Raw genomic sequence first — 18979 nt, 5'->3', positions numbered from 1 at the left:
TGTTGTGTCTCCTAGACACGCTACTGTCCCTACACTATCTCACAATGTGAGTTGCACAAGAATTTCAAAACCAGTGCCTAAAGTTAGGCTCTTAAATCTATATTTAAGTATTCAGAGTTGAGTTGCTTGTTGCTCAGCACTTCTGAATACCAGACCTTGTATTCATTTGAATAAATGCAGATCAGAGGAGGATCAAAGAAGGGACAAGGAAAGGGTAGGGAGTTAGAGCGCTCACCTGTGATGTGAGGGACACTGCCCCCCACGTGAGTACTGTAGCTTTCCGTGCCTGTTTATTTATGCAAAGTAGAAGAGTTCCATCAGAAAAAAAAACCAACAAACTGGAAGAGAAACTGACTGCAATGGCTGAGATACCTGCCAGAGCTGAGGAAAACCAGAACCCAGTACGGTAGCTCAAGAAGAGTAAGAGTCTGAATTTCACAAGCGCTTTTCTTGATACTGTCATGGAAGTTTTGAACTGCCTCATTTTTGTCCCGGTGCAAACTCGAAGCTCATTTTGTGGCTTACATTTCTATTTGTTTTTGCAGAAGTGCACTCCTGTTTTCAGCCCCACTGCAATAATTTAAAAAAATCTTGCTCATTTCAGCAGGAAAAACTACCTGTGAGTTGTCACTTAGTTCTTTCACAATTGGAGCTGTTGGGGAGAAGGTTTGCTGCCTTATGGAATTGGCAAGATGCTCCTTCCCGAGATGCCTTAAGGTTGCCATTGACCTCAGGATGGCTGCAGAAGGCAAGAACAGCTGGGTCTGCAGAGCTCCCATCCCCTGGCACAATGGGTTCTGGGGAAGGAAATGCTATTATAATTTGTATCCTCAGCCCCTTGGCTGCTAACCAAGCTATCATAACTCTGAGCAAGACAGACACTCACACCCAGCGAGGGCACAGGCCGGATGCAGGCAACAGGAACTGGGGACAATGGGAAGAATCTGGGGTGCAGCAGCGGCCACGAGCTGTCCTCTAGTTTGCACTGAGCCAGCTCCTCGTGTGGCTGCTTCTTTATGGAAAGATATGGACTAGGAAAACCAGACAGACACGCTCCTTTCTACAACAAAGTCCCCTCTCTCCCTGTTGTTTGAATAATGCCGACAACTGAATATGAATGTTCCTGCAAGTGGAAGTTAGAGGATTCTTCCTGGTGCAGAAGGAAATGTCTCAGCCACTGAAGATCAGTCAGGCCTCAGCCTAGCCCAGAGACGGCAGGGTGCTGGCAAGAGACTCACACTGGGCTTATTGTTGAGCGTGGATGTATCGCTTCTAAGTGGGGACTAATGGCACGGACGATCCATTTTCACTATTTTTAATGTCTAAATTACTTAAAAAAATACTTAGCATTTACTGTTCTTTGCAAATGTCTTTTCTGCATATTTGGTACAGGTATCCTCAGTATTCCATTTAGGATCGAATCCTGCTCACTTTGGGTACTAACAGTGCCCAAACTCCTCACCCTAAACAGTATAGAGTTTATATATATATATATATATATTTAGGGCATTGCCATTTGCGAGCCGTCTGACTGTCTGCAGCATGCTGTGGTGCAGCGTGGGAGGCATTTGGGAGGCATCTGGGAGGCATCTCTCTCACAGGAGAGCTGATCTGGATAGAAAATAGATGCAGAATGGGATGTGAGATAAGGAAACATCCAAACGAGAATGAAGGTGTCATTATAGAAGTGAACTGACCGTGCCCAGCTCTTAAGCATTGAAGCCAGCTGGCATAGAACAGCCCGTGTCCATTCCACTAAACTCAGTATCTTGCCTGATTGAGAGCTGCCAGAATCCAAACCATGAGCACTACTACTACTGCATTCTAGGCTTGAACCCAGATATGGAGATTTTTCCTTGGATTCAGAAGCTTTTCAGTCAAACTCTACATAACTTGGTTAATTACATTCCAGGCACGGTATTAGTTAACATATATAGCTTTACTGTGTACAAACGGAAGTGCAGTGAAGAGCGAACATCTATGAAAGATTACCTATAAACACCATAAGCGGATACTTTACAGCCCATTGTTTCCTCCCACATAATATATGTATTAAGTTGTATAATCTCCAGTAATGACAATTTATTATGGTAGCACAAGGTAGAAGTACACTGCACTTGCATTGTACCTTGCAGGTAAGTACCTCACAATCTTCTACAAAGAGCAAATTAAAGGTTATGCTTATGGGGATCCAAAACCAGCTTACATCAGAAAATACCCACTTTATGAGCACAGGATTTTTATTGCTAGGGGCCAAAAGTACCCTCTTCAGAACTCAGACTATCTAAATAACTCCCACATACCACCTTCGCAACTCTGTCATGTTTTCAAAATCCATTTTTTAGTATGATTTCATCCACTATGATTTCATTTTGGTATAATGCCATTGCTTTTACAGCATTATACTGGATTTGAGTTATACTTTCAAGCAGACTCTGGACCTTTGCGTTACAATGGTAAATGCAACGCTCACTTCTTGGAGAGTTCACCCAGAAGGGAAGGTAAAGAACTCCCAGTGACTTTGTTTTCCATTATCTTTATATATTTTAATTTTTCTCAATAACAACTGAAAAATAAAAAAGATAGTAATTTACTAAGCATTTAATATATTTTATTTTTAATAATGAATAAAAACCCTGTTTCTCATAGTCATTTGCAGTATCTTTTGCCACTGGGCTGCAAGTACAAGCTTAATAATAAAACTCAGGGAATTTTATTGCATAAATTGATCTTGCAAAGGCAAAGCGCCTTGAAAGTCCAGTTTTCTTTGAAGCTGGTTTTATTACCCTTCTTTACATTTTATTGTAAAAATGCATAGACTACAAATACCTAATGATTCGGAGCGATTGCATCGAACAGCCCGTGTTATCAAACATAACATAACATCCTGTTATCAAATACAGACCCAAATCCTTCTTTTGGTCCAGAACCCAAACTTTGTCCTTGCTTTGAGAGCCACCTCTTTTGGTCTGCTGTGATTTTGTATTTAATATGACAGGAAGAAGGGATAGCTCCTTTGCCAGCGAGCAGATGTCCACCAAAAAGATTTTACTAACTGATCAATTGCAAAATCCCTCACTGCAATCCTTTATAAAATAAGATGCCCTCTGTCCTTCCTCCCACCCCAAGCCTAGTTGCCAAAACTTACATACAAAATTATTACTGTAATGTTTTATAGTCACTGGGAAAAAAAATATCCATTTGGTCTTGCAGAATGATGTGAAATGAATCTCTGGCCTCAAAAGCAAAAAAAAAAAAAAAAAAAGTCTATTAAAAGTAGCTCTTTTTCCTCCCTCCTCCCTCTCCCAGGCCCCTTTTGCTCCCCTCCCCCAACAATAAAGGATGTTTTGGAACAGCCTTTTCAGGAAACATTTCCACAGCAAAATGCAGCATCATTTATAATATTTAAAGCTACATTTTTGTTGAGATGGCTTGGCAGGCTTTGCTTGCAAATCTGGCAGGATATGGCCAGCTGAGAGTTAGCACTAACAAACTGAGGATATGCTGACACAACAGAATGCTTTAATCATCGTTGCAGCAAGCAGGACAAGATCTTCTCCTGCACTGCCAGCTCTTCCCAGTGTGAGAACCAATGGTGCTGCGTGTTTCTCCTTCCCTCCCCTGCCTCTAGAGAGTACCGTTTTCCCTTGCTGTTTCCACTGAACTAAAAAAACCTTGTTGGGTAACAGCATATAATATAATGAGCAATGGATATTCCTCTTGGCCAACGCCGTTATGAAAATGCTGCCCATTTCCAGCAGAATAAGGAAGCTTAACAATTAAAAAGAAAGTCCTTAAACAATATGTGTCTCAATAGAAGGGTTATTTTCATTTGCAGCTAGAGCTCTTTTTTTCTGCTTTACCATGCGTGCCCCTTTCTAAAGCAGAGCTGAAAGTTATATTCAGTTAGCAAGATCAGAATTAGAAACTGGCCCCATTAGAGAGCTGAGAACTGATTCTAGCTGTTTGCAAAAATCTATGGAAGTAAATCAATTTCACATTTAAAAGAAGTCTCGAAGAAATTAACCCTGAAGGTCTAAGAGTTACTGCATTGAGTAAGGCTGGTTCAGAGTAAGGCTTGCCCAGAGAATTCCCGCTTCACGATCGAGATGAGCTACAGTGTAGAGATGATGGTCTTGCAATAATTTAGCACGGGCTTCGATACATCAAACAGTAAAGACCTGTGTTATGAAAGAGACTGTGAATTGAACTAACCATTCGTGCTTTGGGACCCTATCAATGTCCAGACGCTGGTTACTGGCTTCGTTATGCTACAACTTCTTGCAAACACAGTCTGGTAAGGAAATCGGTTGTTGCAAAGTATGTAAAATGTAAAAACCTGTGGTAAATGTAAACACCTCTGGTGTTTCTTGTTCATGGATCCTGAAAGGACAGCAGAAAACTCCCTGCCTGCTCCCTGCCTTTTTCTGCCTTGTCTTGGTGTGTGAGTCACTTGGAATGCTGCTGGTGTCCATAAGGCCCAGTGGAGCAGGACCCTCTAATCTCATTTAGGAACTTTAGGCGCTTTGCATACAAATAAGTGTGATTAGGACCCGTTTCCAAGATTACATCCTGCAGATGTTGGGAGGAAGAGTTGGTATCTTCGCAGCTTTTATACAGAACGCTAAGGTCCAGCCAGGAGGGTACCCCAACCAGCGATGCTCTGCACAGCCCTTGAAACAGGGTCTGTGATGGCCAGGTCTGGGGAGCGGGCAGAGAGAGTGAAACCGCACCGAGCTCCGTATCCTGAGTTCCAGTTGCTCATACCCGTCTCCAACCCAGCACTGAAACTTGAGGGTATGGGATACATACCTCAACCAGCAACTCGCATACTGAGGAGAAATCCAGCTGGATTTAGTTGCCTTGAAAGTAGGGGGTGTGGCAAAAGAGGACTGGTGAAATAGAGGGCCAGATGGCAACGCTGGTTGATCGGAAGCATAAATACTTATATCTCAACTACTGGAAAATAAGCAGTATGTATTTTGAGACAACTCTCAGAATGTGTAAGTGAAAAGGTAACAAGTAGCACCTGGTTTTTACTGTCTGGAGTTCTTCCACCTACAGATCACTACTAATGGTTTCTGGTTAGGAGCTACACTGGAAATGAATGTTACGTGTGTCCTTGCTTATGTGCCCACACACATATATAATAATATTATATCGCATTGGGAGCCTTGGAATCTTTTCCTTACTTCCTTTTGTTGTGGGGTCAATCATTGGCTACTGATTGTTTTCTTGAAGCCAGTGAGCAATATTTAATTGAGCAATTGTGCTGCTTCCCCACTCTAATTTCGTAGCTATACTCTGCGTATCAAAATGAAAAATCAGAAATTCAGAAATTGTTTTTCCTACGATTATCAACGTTTTCAGGGCTGATAGGTGTAGAAGTTTGTTGCTGTATTCATGTAGTTGGAGACACACATATGCGGCTGATTTTTAACCACCATAGGCAAGGCAGCTGGAATGGGGTTTAACATGAAGCACATAATTTTCTTCCAGTGCTTGAATGAAAACCTGAAGCATTTGACGGGTGTAAGATCGAGCGGGTGATGCAGGAGGCTGGTTTGTTGGGGCTTTTGTTCCGCTCATTTTTGTTTTCCTCCTTCTGGACGTCTCTAGCTGCAGCTTTGCATTGCTTACGTTTACAAAGTTGATGGAACGTCCCTTTAAGGGAGAAATATTACCTCTTATTTAAAAGGACACGGTCCCATTAAAATGCACTCAACTTCAAGATGGAGTTTACAATTATAAATCAAATATTAAATCCTGATCCCCCGGGGCTTAACTGTACCGGTGGTGAACCGGGGCCCAGCGGGTGTTCGCTGCAGTAGGAGGACAGGGCAGGGCAGGTCTGTGGCACTTCCAAGGCTTTGTAACACAAGTTGTGACAACAACTACCAGGAAGCCCATTTCCTGGGCTCCAGTACTGCAGTGAAGGGCTGCCTGTGTTAGGAGAAGATTATGTTAGGAACGCACTACTCAGCCGCGTCCTTTCATGCAGCGCTGAAAGGCAGTTAGTTACCTGCATTAGCAGGATAAACAGTTTTTCATTGCTGCTATGGAAACAGCGCTTAAAACGGTCCCAGCTGCCTTTGCTGTAATAATGGTGATGCTAGAAATGTTTTTCTCTCATCCAAATTTTTATTTTAGGCTGCTCAGAGCGATATTTTCTCTAGAAATGGTCACCAATGAACTTTGTCTGGAGAAGGCCATTTTTCCTGTTAAATAGAGACCTTTGAGCTTCTACATGAAACATTTAGATGACTGGTTGATGGCTGACGCGGTGAGGGAAATAGGCAGTAGCTGCTGGAGATGCATAGAGATACCAGATTATTTCCTCTGGACCTGAGTTACCCCCAGTGTTTTTCTAGTGAAGAAGCAGATCAGTGTAAAATGCAAGCCAGAATGAAATCTCACAAGTCCTAAGACCTATGGGAACGCACCGGTGTCCCACTCAGCACAGCATCTCTGAGGGTGTTACGATGCAGTGAAGAGATGACTAAGGAAGGGCAGTAAAACACAAGCGAAACGCAGTTCTTCAAAGGCAGGCATGTACCAGCTGGCTGTTTCTGGTTCTGAGTTGTTAAATGGTTTTGGTAGCACTGAAGATCAAAAAAACAAATTGCTCATTTATGGCATGGCCCGTTCTAACCAAAACTCTAGAGAGTCTGAAAATATTACAACCTACTTATAAACTCCCATTAGCAAGTTTTTTGTTTTTAATAAAAAAAGTCCCATAGAAACAGAAAGTATTTACAATTAGATCAAAATTCTGAATATAATTCACAAGAGAAAATGCTATTTTTTGAGAAGATGTTTTCATATCCTCATAACAGTCATTTGTTCTAAATTAGTACAGAGCAATTGTCCATTAAATGAACATTTTTCCCTTAAGACCGATTCTTGTAGAAAAGTATTTTAGGCAAAGCTTCCTAACCATGATGTAACCGTTTAGAATCAGAACATTTCTGCGATTAGTAATTCACATAAAAAATTAACATTTTCCATGGCTTGAGGAAAACATGATGAATAACTGTGAAAATGTAAGAGAAGACAGGACGTATGGAGAACAATGTATTTTATTAGAGCAGCTTACACAGTTGAAAGAAAAGGAGAGGCTTTTTGGGCATTCAGTCCCTTCACCCTAATAAAGGGTAATACCTGTTCCAGCAAAACTGTCTTCTCTTCTACCCTTTAGACCATTATGGCTTTGATTACGCTCCCGCTCTCAAAATACATGGATTGTGTAGGTCCGCATCGGACTGACCGGCTTAAACACCATCGCTGCTGAACCGCAGCTTCCCAAAATATTACCACCGGCAATAAAGTAGAATGAAGATCTTGGAGTTAACCTGCTTCTTGGTTACACAGAAGTTCTTCCTGTGACAAAGTCAGGAACTTGATTTCACTGTCAGTTCATCTCTTCCACTGTCCTTTTCTAATAAGTTTTAATATTACTTACAGAAGAACTAGAATTCTTCTTCATTTGAAAGTAATTCTGAACTCTCCTTTCTAGTGAAGCCAATGTGAAATGGGATTGTACGAGAAATGCAGATTGAAACACGAGATTGAGAGTTTCTGCTGCGTGTTGCTATTGTAGGAATTCGGTGCTGGAGCTGCGGTCCATCTCAGCGCCAGTGAATCTTTGAAATGTCCTCCTACCGGAGGGGATGAACTCGGCAATTAATTAGAGGTTCTCCCACTAAGTGATAGATGGCAACATTTCAAATGGCCGGTGTCCAGTGGAAAACAACTTAAAACAAGAAGAGAGAGTATATTTTCTTTTGAACTGTAACACCCACAAATGATGCGTGCGTGTAATTCCTGTCGGAACGCGATGCTCAGCGAGCACAACGTGCAGGAAACATGCAATCTTGAGCATTCACGTGCAATATTCCATTTGCTTTAGGGCAATCATTTCTGAGTTACCTGAAATGATCTCATTGCCAACTGAGGGAAGACCAAAGTCTTTCGCTTCGGCTTCACACTGACTCCCGTCTTGGTGCAATTTAATCTGTGGGTTTTAAACCTCCAGGCTGAATGATCCAATTCTCCAAACCTCCTGGCGGGCATAATGCTTACTACTGACCACAGGCCCAGAGGTTATCTGGAATTAGTCGTAGGAAACATTTTCAGGTGTAGAAGGCACAAGCGTAAGGATTTATTTGAATATTTGCCTCTGTCAGGCTCTTTATTGCATAATTTGCACCAACTTAGATTTTTCAAGGCCTATATTGGGAGTAAGGCCAATTTATGCTCCCTGAAAATCACATCTACACTTCCATTACCTCTTGGTCCACTGATACATCACCACTGAACTTGTCTCACTAAGTTTAAGGCACATTTTTTGCTACATAAATAAAATGTGGACCTGGTGAGGGAACCGAGGATACTCAGTTGAGAACCGCTCCTTACTTCATTACATATGTTACAGTTAGTGGCTTTTTTTTTTTCCAATGTCCCCTCTTCTGGTGTGACATTATAGGGTAACATAAATAAGAAAATGAACAATCTTAACAGCAGTGAGTATCTCACAGCATCCTTGTTGCCAGCGATAAGCAATGGTAGCTCAAGTCTAACACAGTAGGGCTTCCCTTGCAGGTTTACGTTTAAAAGAACGGATCCAAACCTTGCTTTTGTTTAGGGGCAGTCACGCTAGTCCAATTGTCTACAGCATTTTTTGACTGAATATGTTGTTCAACGAGAGTTCATCAAATAATCTGGGAGGGTCTCAGGCCAAGTGGTTTGTACAAACCTACTCCATGGACAGAGCCAACAGAGTGACTGAAAGCTGCTGTGCGTGTGTCTTGGAGCTGGGGGGGGGCAGCTCCACAGAGCCCCCACGTAGTTGGCTGCTCCACCTGCCTCCCGCTATTGTAAGCAGAGTCAGCCAAAACACCCTGCTTCCTAAGAGTGACCAGCAGTAGATGTTCCTTAATTAATTAATTCTTGAAATGGCACCTCGTTTTGGGGTTTGCCCGCCAATGATGTGCCTAATTCTTCCTCACAGTAAGACCTCTTTACAGAGCTCTATCAGTGTGCAATGATGTTACTGCAGGCACAACTAGTGTCAGACCTGACACTTGGAACTTTGCCTTTTCAGCTCTCATCGGAAGTGGCACTAATCTCTGATTCCATATTATTGTTATTTTGCTGCTGCCTTGGGAGCACAAAATCAAACATAATACTTAAAACGTTTCCTTAGAAATGTTGAAGGAGAAAGATTTTTATTTTTGAGTTGAGAATTTAACTGCATGCTTAACCAACTTCAGTGAAGCATCAATCATACTGGACAAGCAATTTTAGGAAATAAGATAGTTTAAAAAATTCATTCTGAAAATACTGCCAACAATTTAATGATATAGATATTTTTAATATTAAAAGTAAATTGTAAATGTGTCTTTATAAACAATATGCATAAAATAGATCTACTATACTAAGCTCTCTCTTTTTAAATGCTGTTTCACAGTAATTTCTTAGGTATGCAAAGTTTTCCCTTGAAGAAATAGTGCAATCTGAAGAACATACATTATGTCAGCGGATTAGAACTACTATGGTCATTAATATAAGTCTTTATAGATCTCTTGTAGGAGTGGATGAAGACTCATATCTGTCTCCGTTTTCTTTATTATTTGCAACAGCTGCACGTGTTCCGTTACAATCTGTCTGAGGTCCGTCATTTTCTGAAGCAACTTTGCAAACAGCTGTGATGATTCTGGATGATTCAGCTTTAGCTGGAGCTCCAAAGCTTGCAACAGATTGTCTTGAATGTCTTCAATGGGCTTCACATTTAACAAACCTGGGCGGTCTAGGGAATAAAAAAAAAAAGGGAGTTGTAAAGTTATGAAAAATACGGAAACATCGACCTCAAGTATTATTTTCTTAAAGACTACTTAGTACGTTAAGCATTTACATATGGCACTTCCTGAGAACTCTTTGACAATTTCTCAGTGTATTTATTTGTAAGATTTTACTAGAATTTGCTCAAAGAAGGTTTAGAACTAGTCTTAGAAAGAGCTCGAGCTGGAACATAGGAGGTTCCACTCAAATATGAGAAGAAACTTCTTCACAGTGAGGGTGGCAGAGCCCTGGAACAGGCTGCCCAGGGAGGCTGTGGAGTCCCCTTCTTTGGAGATTTTCAAGACCCGCCTGGATGCAGTCCTGAGTAACGTGCTCTGACATGCTCTGGGCAATCCTGCTTCAGCAGGGGAGTTGGACTAGATGATCTTTATGGTCCCTTCCAACTCTAAAAATTCAGTGGAATTCAGTGAAATTTGTGTGGTGCAGATAGAGAGACAAGTTCATGCAATATTACAATGCATTTTCCACAGTTAAACTGGGAGTGTTTGTGGAAAGGAAGATATAGTTGGGGGATGAACAGTCTGTATCAGGTAATTCACTTTTGGAAAATCAACATATACTCAGATGGACTTGAATGTAGTTGCTACCGTTAAGAATGTTTGCTGCTAAGGTGGATGCTACCCTATCAAAATAAAGGCATTAATTCAACTTCTGCAGTTGAATCTGGGAGATTTAGAAACCACAGGTTGAGTTCTCCGCAGCCAAGTTGCAGTTGCTATTAAGAAGCCCGATGATAGCTTTTAGCGTCAGCTCCTCAGCTGAGCCCCAGATGCTTATGGCAGTGGAGGACGGCTCGATGTGGCTTGCACAGAAAATGCCTTTTCTGGGCTCATGCCAACAGATCTCTCCTTCATATGGAGGAATCTGGGAAGGATGTTTACAACCAAAGTCAGCTGCCTGTGCTGCCACAGCTGCCAGAGCCCAGGGTTATCCTCGGCGTATCTTATTCTTCGGCAAGCAGCAAAAGCTCTCTTTTTTAACCATTACTATCTTTCATAATAATAGCTGTTCCGTTATTTCTCTCTGCTCCCAAATACCTTCTTAAGTGGCTGCAAGTATTATTTAACATAACTTGTAACATTTGCTTTCTAACTTGAGGTAATAAATTATTTAATTCTACAGCCATGAAAGTTAATAAAGTTGCTTAACATTATTAAATACTCACATACAATAATGACCACCAGTACTTTGTTACTGCTAAACTACTTTGTACTGGGTAACGCATCCTGATTATCAGAACACTCCATGAAAAATACAGTCAATAATTTAAATAACATTTGCTGTGTAGCTATGAAATTCATTTCATAGGTTGACCAATAAAAAGCAGTGCCTATAGCTAGCCTTAAATTCCTTCCCCGAGGCAATATTGCCATTTTCTGAAATGGACAAGAGATTGATCTATATTAAAAACGGAAAAATAGGCTGTTATTTCCTATGATCTTAGTAACCTTTCCGTGCATCCAGTTCTACTAACTCAGCTTGGCTTGTGTCATACACTAGAAAAAAAGGGCTGAGAGAAAACAAAGCTCTTTATAAATACATTGGGGTTTTATTTCACAGAGAAAAAAAATTGTAGCAAAGGCAAAGTTGGCACGCAAACAAATGAGCATACACAAGGTGTGAATACATGTAGGTCACTGATCAGGGCAGGGCAGTTAACTCCCAGAGAGGTGAGGTTTGGGAATAGGTTTTCAGAAACGGGAATAACGGCAAGGTTGAATATGGAGCTTGATATTTGTTTGACGGTGCTTTTATGAAGTGACTGCTTTCAGGTGTGGGTGACGGGACTCAGTGACCTATTTGGCCTCTTTCCATTTGTATTTCATGCTAATAAGCTGTTCTTGTCTTGCAGAGGTCACTTATTTATACCATTCAACTGACAATGCCATAAAATATGGTTCAGAGTCTGTAAGTAAATATCTGCAAGCAGAAAATTGTCTCCAAATAAACAGCTCCTGTTTATCATTTCCTTTGGCTATATTATCAAGTTATTTTTCAAAGATACTTAGAGAATGTTTGATAAATTGTAGCTATATATTTTTAGATTACCTAAATACACGACATGCGCTGCAAAATCCAGCTGCTTTCTTTATATTGTTCAGAAACATCCCAAATTTCAGTACTTCAACTTTGTTAATAATTTTGGCTTTGGGTTGCGATAGCTTTAAATTTTACTCCTGCATTGCAGATGAACTCTGAACTAGCTGGGTATGACTCAGTGTACAGCGATATAAAAAAATCAAAAAGCACAAAGACTGCAGCCTTGATTTCCTCTGAGATTAATCTCCATTTGCCCCCTGCTTCTTTTATGGTGGGAATTTTTAGGGTGTGAGTTTTTCAGAAGCCAAACCCAATCGAAGCATTGCGCTCCCCAGCCCAACTTTGGAGCCCTGGCAGCAAACCCAGGAGACCAGGTCTGAGACTGGAACTTACCAAGGAGCTCCCCAAATTTGGGTGCCCGAGGTCAATTGACATTCAGTGAGATTTAAGCGTCTAAAATTCTTAAGCTCCTTTGAAAATCCCAGTCTAATGGCTTTATAATGACCCAGTGGAACTGGAGTCAGGAAAGATGACTATGACAAAAGCCTAGGAGATCATCAGATGTTATTTTTAAATAAGCCGATTCAAGAGGAAGGAAAATTCCCATTGAAGGCAAGAGAGATTTTTCATGAATGAGAATTTCAGGATATGGACATTATTTTTTGGGTGTTGACAGTTTGCTGTACTTTCTCACTAGAAACTTCTTACAGAGGAAAATGTTGTTTCTGTTCCAAGAAACGTATCTAAATAAAAAAAAAAAAAAAATTAAGAGGCCAAAGCTTCAACGTACAGGTACTATGGTATGTTTCAAGTTGCTAAGGTGCTCTTAAATATATATGCTCCAGACTCATTGGGTTACTGTAGCAAAAGGTGTATTTTGTGCAGTAAGGAGCTCCAGATAGACAGGGCTTGTGGAAAAAAATACAAAGGAAATGATTAACTAAACCTTGAGAAAAATTTCGATAGAGAATAGGAAGAAACAGCACGGGAGTAAACTGGATATGACACTGTGGTGGGGGCCTTTGCAGAGGCTCCAAGAGACGCAACCACCGTTTGAAAACTCTCAGAGAAACCTTCAAAGGGAACTGCTGAGGGAAGTGCAAGACAAAAACAAATGAGTTGTAGCGGGACATTCTTATGATACAGTGAAATTGGGTTAGAGAAGGCCAAAAGGCAGAGAGTTGCAACGATTAAAGGGGAGAGATGACTAAAAGTGAATTGGACACCTCTTTTAAACCTCTCCGATAAAGAAGATTGTTAATTGAAGTTCAGCTTTTTTAATGTGCCATTTGCGACCTGCCTCTTATCCATTCAGACTATATCAAGAGAGGAACACATTCCTCTTTTCACTATTACTTTTCTGTATTCAGTTTTTCTTTAGGTTTTCATTAATTTTCATACGGCTGTTGCATTTGCTTTGAAACTTCTGCAGGAAGCTGTTTGACAGTAACTGGGAAAAGCTAATAGCCCCTTAGCCTGGAGTGTCAACAGTATGACTTTGCATAAATTGATGTTCTGTACTGTCTCATGGAAAAATATTTCATTCGTTTATTTACTTACAGATTTGGATGTTTCTTTCACGTTCCTAACAAAAATTACATTTTTAGCTCACTCCTCACAAGTTGCCATCTGCAAGCTTTTACCCATACCTTTATATTTTAATATATTCGGTTCTGTGCATTTTGCATTTAAATACACATTCTAAAATCTTATGATGATAAAACAGGCAAAGATATGGCTGGCTGAACTTCTGCTACTTCTGCTGAGGCAGATATGACTCAGCAGTTTGAGGTTTTTCTTCTGAGACTGTCACATGTACTGTAGTCATGGGGATTTTGGTTCAAAGCCCACAGTGATTATCTGCAGGTCCTGCTCTGATGAGGAACTATTTCTGTGTTGTAACAGGTTTGCTACAGCAGGATTTGTGTAGCAGGCAAATAGGAACTATCTCTTGGTACTATTCAGTGGTGAAACTTCAAATTTTGCTGATCTCAGATTGTAGCAAAATTCTTGAATATAGTGTTTAAACAAGCAGCAGCGATTCACGGCGCAAAAGTTACTGTTAAGAACACACTCAGAGAACAAAAAAAGTGAATGTAGCAACATTTCTAAATTCAAATACTAATTTGACTTCATGTTGACTAACAGATTCTGGGCCTTTTCAGGTGTACCCTGCTACAATTCCCAAACACCACTATATCCTAAATGCCGCAGAAGATAATATACAAAAGTTCAAATCCATCCACCATACGTAAACAGGCTACAAAATTACCTTTTGAGCTTTTTCTCTATTTGACAACAACCTGCTTGAGTGAGTTTGCTCTGTTTATGAGAGTGGATTAGCCCAATAAGGCTTGGACTATCATCTTTCCTGCCCAACTTGTTCTTAAACCTTCTTATGATAAACTTCATTTTCAGCTCAGGTATATATCATATTTGTAAAGATGTGTTTGTAAAAACAAGGTAATATCCTACTGCCCACACGCCCTCTGTTTCCTCAGCATTAAATTCACAACACTAGAGTTCCTTTGCCATTTACAGTATCATTTTACAGTATGATATACCGACATTAAGAACGACTCTTCAGCTTTGTAATACTGAGTTCGGAGTAAAACACAGACAGAGTGAGGCTGCACCGAGCAGCTCAGAAACAACAAAATGATTGACTGTGGCAGGGGGAGGACTTTCATTTTGTTGCTATTACCGTTAATTTGTCAGCTTCTTATTACTGTTACATAGGCATTTTGCCTTTTCACATATAATGCAAAAGCAACTCTTTCAATATCAAGAGGCTGAACTGGTTTATAGGATTTCTGGCAAATTCCAAACACTTCAAAATGAAAAGTTTTCTACATGCAACGTTCCAGCTGGAATTCTCTTTCTCTTTCTCTTTCCCTTCTGTCTTCTTTTTAGAGCTGTATAAGAGAGAGCAGCCGTGGAGCCAGCACAACTACCATAATTTTGCAAGGCAATGACAGATTCACTTAGAATTACAGCATTTGGCTGGGCTCTTTTTTCTTTTTTGTTTCACGAACTGGTTTTCTTTTAAGACATTTGTACACAGGATTTCTTAAAGTGACTTAAACATTACAGTACGCTAGTAAAGTCCTTGAAGTTATACGAGCTGGTTTTGAAATCCTATTTTCAATGAAATCATCCTGGTTCAATATTCATATAGAAATTCATAGAAATTAAGTTCCGCAAGAGCAAAGCTCTTACAGAAACAAGAGCATCTGAGAAATAGGATTTCAGTTCCATACCACATAAGATATTATAGTCCCACAGGTTTCATACAGTTCAATATATATCGTATCTGACTGTAAATTCCACGATAAAAGCCACTCTCTAATTGGCAGCAAGGCTTAATTGTTTTCAAAATATAAACTCAGTTTTTACAAATAACTATCATGCTTTTTTGAAAAAGAGAAGAAAAAGAAGGTCTGAATAAAGCTATTGAGAGATCTTTGTTACTGAGAAATTAAAGGGTTTTTCTAGAAAGGACTGGTTTATATTTATATGGATTTATATATTTATATGGACGTGTATATGTATATGGATTCACATATTTATATGGATTTTCTTCAGAGTAATTTAAAAACTAACCATTAAAATTCAAGTAGTTCTTTACAGATTTCTGTTTACAAATTATTCTTTAAAAAAAGTCGTGTTGATAATCTGGTGGAACGTAGTCAATTTTTTTTCTGTGAATCATTGTCCTCCTGAGATCTAAAATGTACGATTAGTTACATCATACCTATTTCCTCTAATGTAAAGCGAACACCGCTGAAGCATGGCAGACCTCGCTTGGCAGATTGCAAGTTCCCTTTTTTCAATTAGGAGTGGATTTTGAGAGGCCTGTTTCTCATCTGTCAAATTTCATTATATTGGAAAATGCAAAATATTGGCATGTTTTGTGTAGTGCCCTACTAGGCTTGTATAATTTCTCCTCCTCCATCAAAGCCAACCAAAAATACGCCAGTAACATATTTATCCTTTCTGAATTAATTCAGAGTCCTCAGGGATTGTTGTGTTCAAAGGTTTGCACAAGAAAAAGTCTTCTGGGAACGGTACTTGTTTGAAGTGGATTTAGTTAGTCTAATAAACCATATTGTGATACCACATTTTTACTGAATGAAACACAACGCCGGAAGTAATTGTAGGTGATTTTAAATGAAGCTATACCTAACGATGCACTCTCAACAGAATGTTTGTTTTCAGAACAATAGCATGTGGTTTGGGGTGTTTGATTGCTTAAACATCGTTTAATAACAACATACTCTGCATTGCTCTGTGGAGGAGCTGAATTCAGAACATTCAGCACATTCCTCCCATTGATATCTGCAGTACCGTTCTAAGCCAAAATACACACAAATCGGTTGGGGAAAATTTCCTTTGTGAGACATCATTAATTTGATAGTATTGGCCAAAGTAAAAGACCTTCAATCTGACCTGAAATGTATATCTGATATCTCAGCTTCTCGGTGGAAAGGTTTCTGAGTGCACTAAACCTGGGGAGCCGTCGCTAATTCACGAAAGACAATAGCTACATCGCCTCACAACCAGAGAGAACACACCGACTGTCTTCAAAAAAGCTGAAAATTCAGTGGCTTCTTAAATCAGGTGTTAGAATGCATGGAGGCTGGTACCTGGGCTTTCAGATTCATGCTTTTCTCAAAGCATGATGCAAAAACATTAATATAGAGCAGACACACAGTGCCTGTTTTTCTCAGGCATTAGGGAGTGCATCGTTTTCCTGAGAAATGCACTCTTTGCCCCCCCCCCCCCTCTTTTAAAGGCAAACAAAACCTTGCATGAATGAAAAAACAACAACAACAACACAAAACCCCACCATAAAATCCTGTAAGCCAAATGCCACATGTATTTTGAAATTGTTCTGGAGTCGAAGCTGTTTGTGTACAATTAGCAAGCCACATGATCTAATTGCAGGTTTAAAAAATCCTCATGCAGAATTTTAACTTTCACAAGCTCTTGCCAGTGAAATTCCACCCTTCCTGTTTTCAGAAAGATAGTCCCGATTTTGTTTTCTAACTAAACGAACTGCTGATTCAGCAGGCATTTCCAGGTCCACCATTAATATCAGGTCATTTGCATTTTCAGTTTCTGCCTGAAACTGAAAAAAAGGCAAACAATGTCAAGAAAATTCAAAACTAATAAAAAAACCCTACATGCAAATAAACTTACCCCCATCCCATAGTGCTGAGCACTTTCCTGTTTAGACAGGAATTAAAAGTGTCAATTCTATTGTATAAAATATATGAAATAAGACAGCACTTACCTCCACTTAGTATAATGACAGCTATAAATATTGCCAGGTCACTGTCATCTAATTCCAGTGCATTGAACTTCACAGCAAACTCAAACTTGGGCTCCATAAAGTCACAAAAAGGTTTTCTCAGGCTCTTCAGAAACTCCCGTGTCATGAATCCTTGTCCATCAGATATAAGAACTCCATCTTTATTCATCAGAGAAGCCAGGAGAGTATATATGATCTCATGGACCCCGTATTTCAGGAGAGTTACTTGATCATTCAGGTCAAGATTCACAAAACCTGGAATGTTCTTGGCAAATTCTGTAATCTCCTGCACTGCCTCCACGGAGCGAAACTGGCAGCGCTGGAAAATGCGAATCGCTACCTCTTTGTTCTCCTCCTGCAGCGGTGACACGTGCTTGCACTTGATCTGATCTTCTCCCATCATTAGAGAGTTCATGTCATAAATAACAAATGGCTAAAAAAAAAGGAAAAGACCAGTTACTTTCAAACGTCCTTTCTATGAACATTTGACTCCTGAGAAACCGAAGTAACATCCACATCCAGAGGTGTAACTCATCAGAAAACACAGAAATCTAGAAGGAATATATCAAGGGCAGTTGACCCCAAAGGGTTAAATCTTCATAAAACTATTAAAGCAAATATCCTCACAATGTTAAAATGATTTACAGAGAGGACAAGTCGTTCCTAAGGACTTCTCACATGTTCCGTGAATCCACATGCTAAAAATAGGACTTTTTAATAATTAGGGGAGGGGAGTAAGAAACACTATTTTCAACTATCTGTGTTTTTTGCCATTTTTGGTTGGTTGTTTTGTTTTATTTTACAGAAGTTCTGTAATACCAGAACTCAAAGTCTGGAATGCTTATTAACAAAAGATTAAAATCTTACTCCTTTTACCCAAATTTTACTGGCTTCTCTAAACCAGAATGTAGCACACGGTGACAAGGCTGCACTTCTGAGACGTAACTTCTTTTTTGTAGAAAGACAGAATATTTTGATTACTTCACACACTGTCATGTACTTTTCAAGTTTTATCCCTCTGTAAAGTGCTGCAAGTAATATCGACTTTATGGTATTCATTAGCTGATAAATTTAAAACCTTTTGCTGTTAATTCCTTTAAAACAACAAAGTTAGGATCTATTTAAACTCAAGTTGTCAATGGGAAAGAAAACACAAATAACACGAAGCAAACGACAGCAGCACAATTCAGAACACAAGAATGGGTCTGACTGTGTAATAAACTCGACTGGAATAAATCAATTTTGAAAGCAGATTAGGAAAAGTAGTGCCAGGAAAAGTTTCGTTAGGATCTGGAAACAATCTGTTTCAGTATATGCAGAAGAAGCTTCTGGTTTTAAAGAAGGGGGTAAGCGAGGATTTCTTGAATATGTCTGAAGAATCTTCTCCTGAGAGGGTAAATGACTAAATAGTTCATTGCTGCACTGGACAAATATCACCTGATATTAATAGGTTTGTTAACATACTTGATTCATTAATTAAAATAACACCAACAATAGGACTAGAGACATACAATTTTAAATTTAAGCTCTTTTATGATTACAGATTTTAATTCCTTATTCAGGTGGGTGCTCATTCTGGTGGGTTTATGTTCACTATAAGCTGCAGAGCAGATTCAGAGATGACCCAAGCCTTCATAGCCGTAGTCAGTGGTTCCCTCCCACAGCATCAAGCTCTGGAAACTCCTAAAATTCTATTCCTATTTGATTGAACCACTTTTGAAGTCTATCCAAAATGGTTTAGTTAAATCAATATTCTGCTGCTTA

The 18979-nt window shown here is 39.7% G+C and overlaps 1 protein-coding gene across 1 annotated transcript in view; it reads right to left on the bottom strand.

Annotated features, from left to right (window-relative positions):
- Positions 1 to 7062: 7062 nt before the first annotated feature.
- PPARG (peroxisome proliferator activated receptor gamma) overlaps positions 7063 to 18979 on the bottom strand; it is a 60066-nt gene continuing 48149 nt past the window's right edge. The window contains exons 6-7 of the mRNA XM_074151307.1: positions 17198 to 17648; positions 7063 to 9808 (exon numbers count right to left, since the gene is read on the bottom strand). Coding sequence (XP_074007408.1) covers positions 9561 to 9808; positions 17198 to 17648 — 699 coding nt within the window. The 3' untranslated portion in view covers positions 7063 to 9560. The remainder of the gene's footprint in view (positions 9809 to 17197; positions 17649 to 18979) is intronic.

Source organism: Numenius arquata, chromosome 8 (assembly GCF_964106895.1).
Source record: "Numenius arquata chromosome 8, bNumArq3.hap1.1, whole genome shotgun sequence".
In the NCBI taxonomy this organism is placed as follows: domain Eukaryota; kingdom Metazoa; phylum Chordata; class Aves; order Charadriiformes; family Scolopacidae; genus Numenius; species Numenius arquata.
The sequence above is the reverse complement of the archived record's forward strand: the minus strand, read 5'-3'. Positions and strand labels throughout refer to the sequence as shown.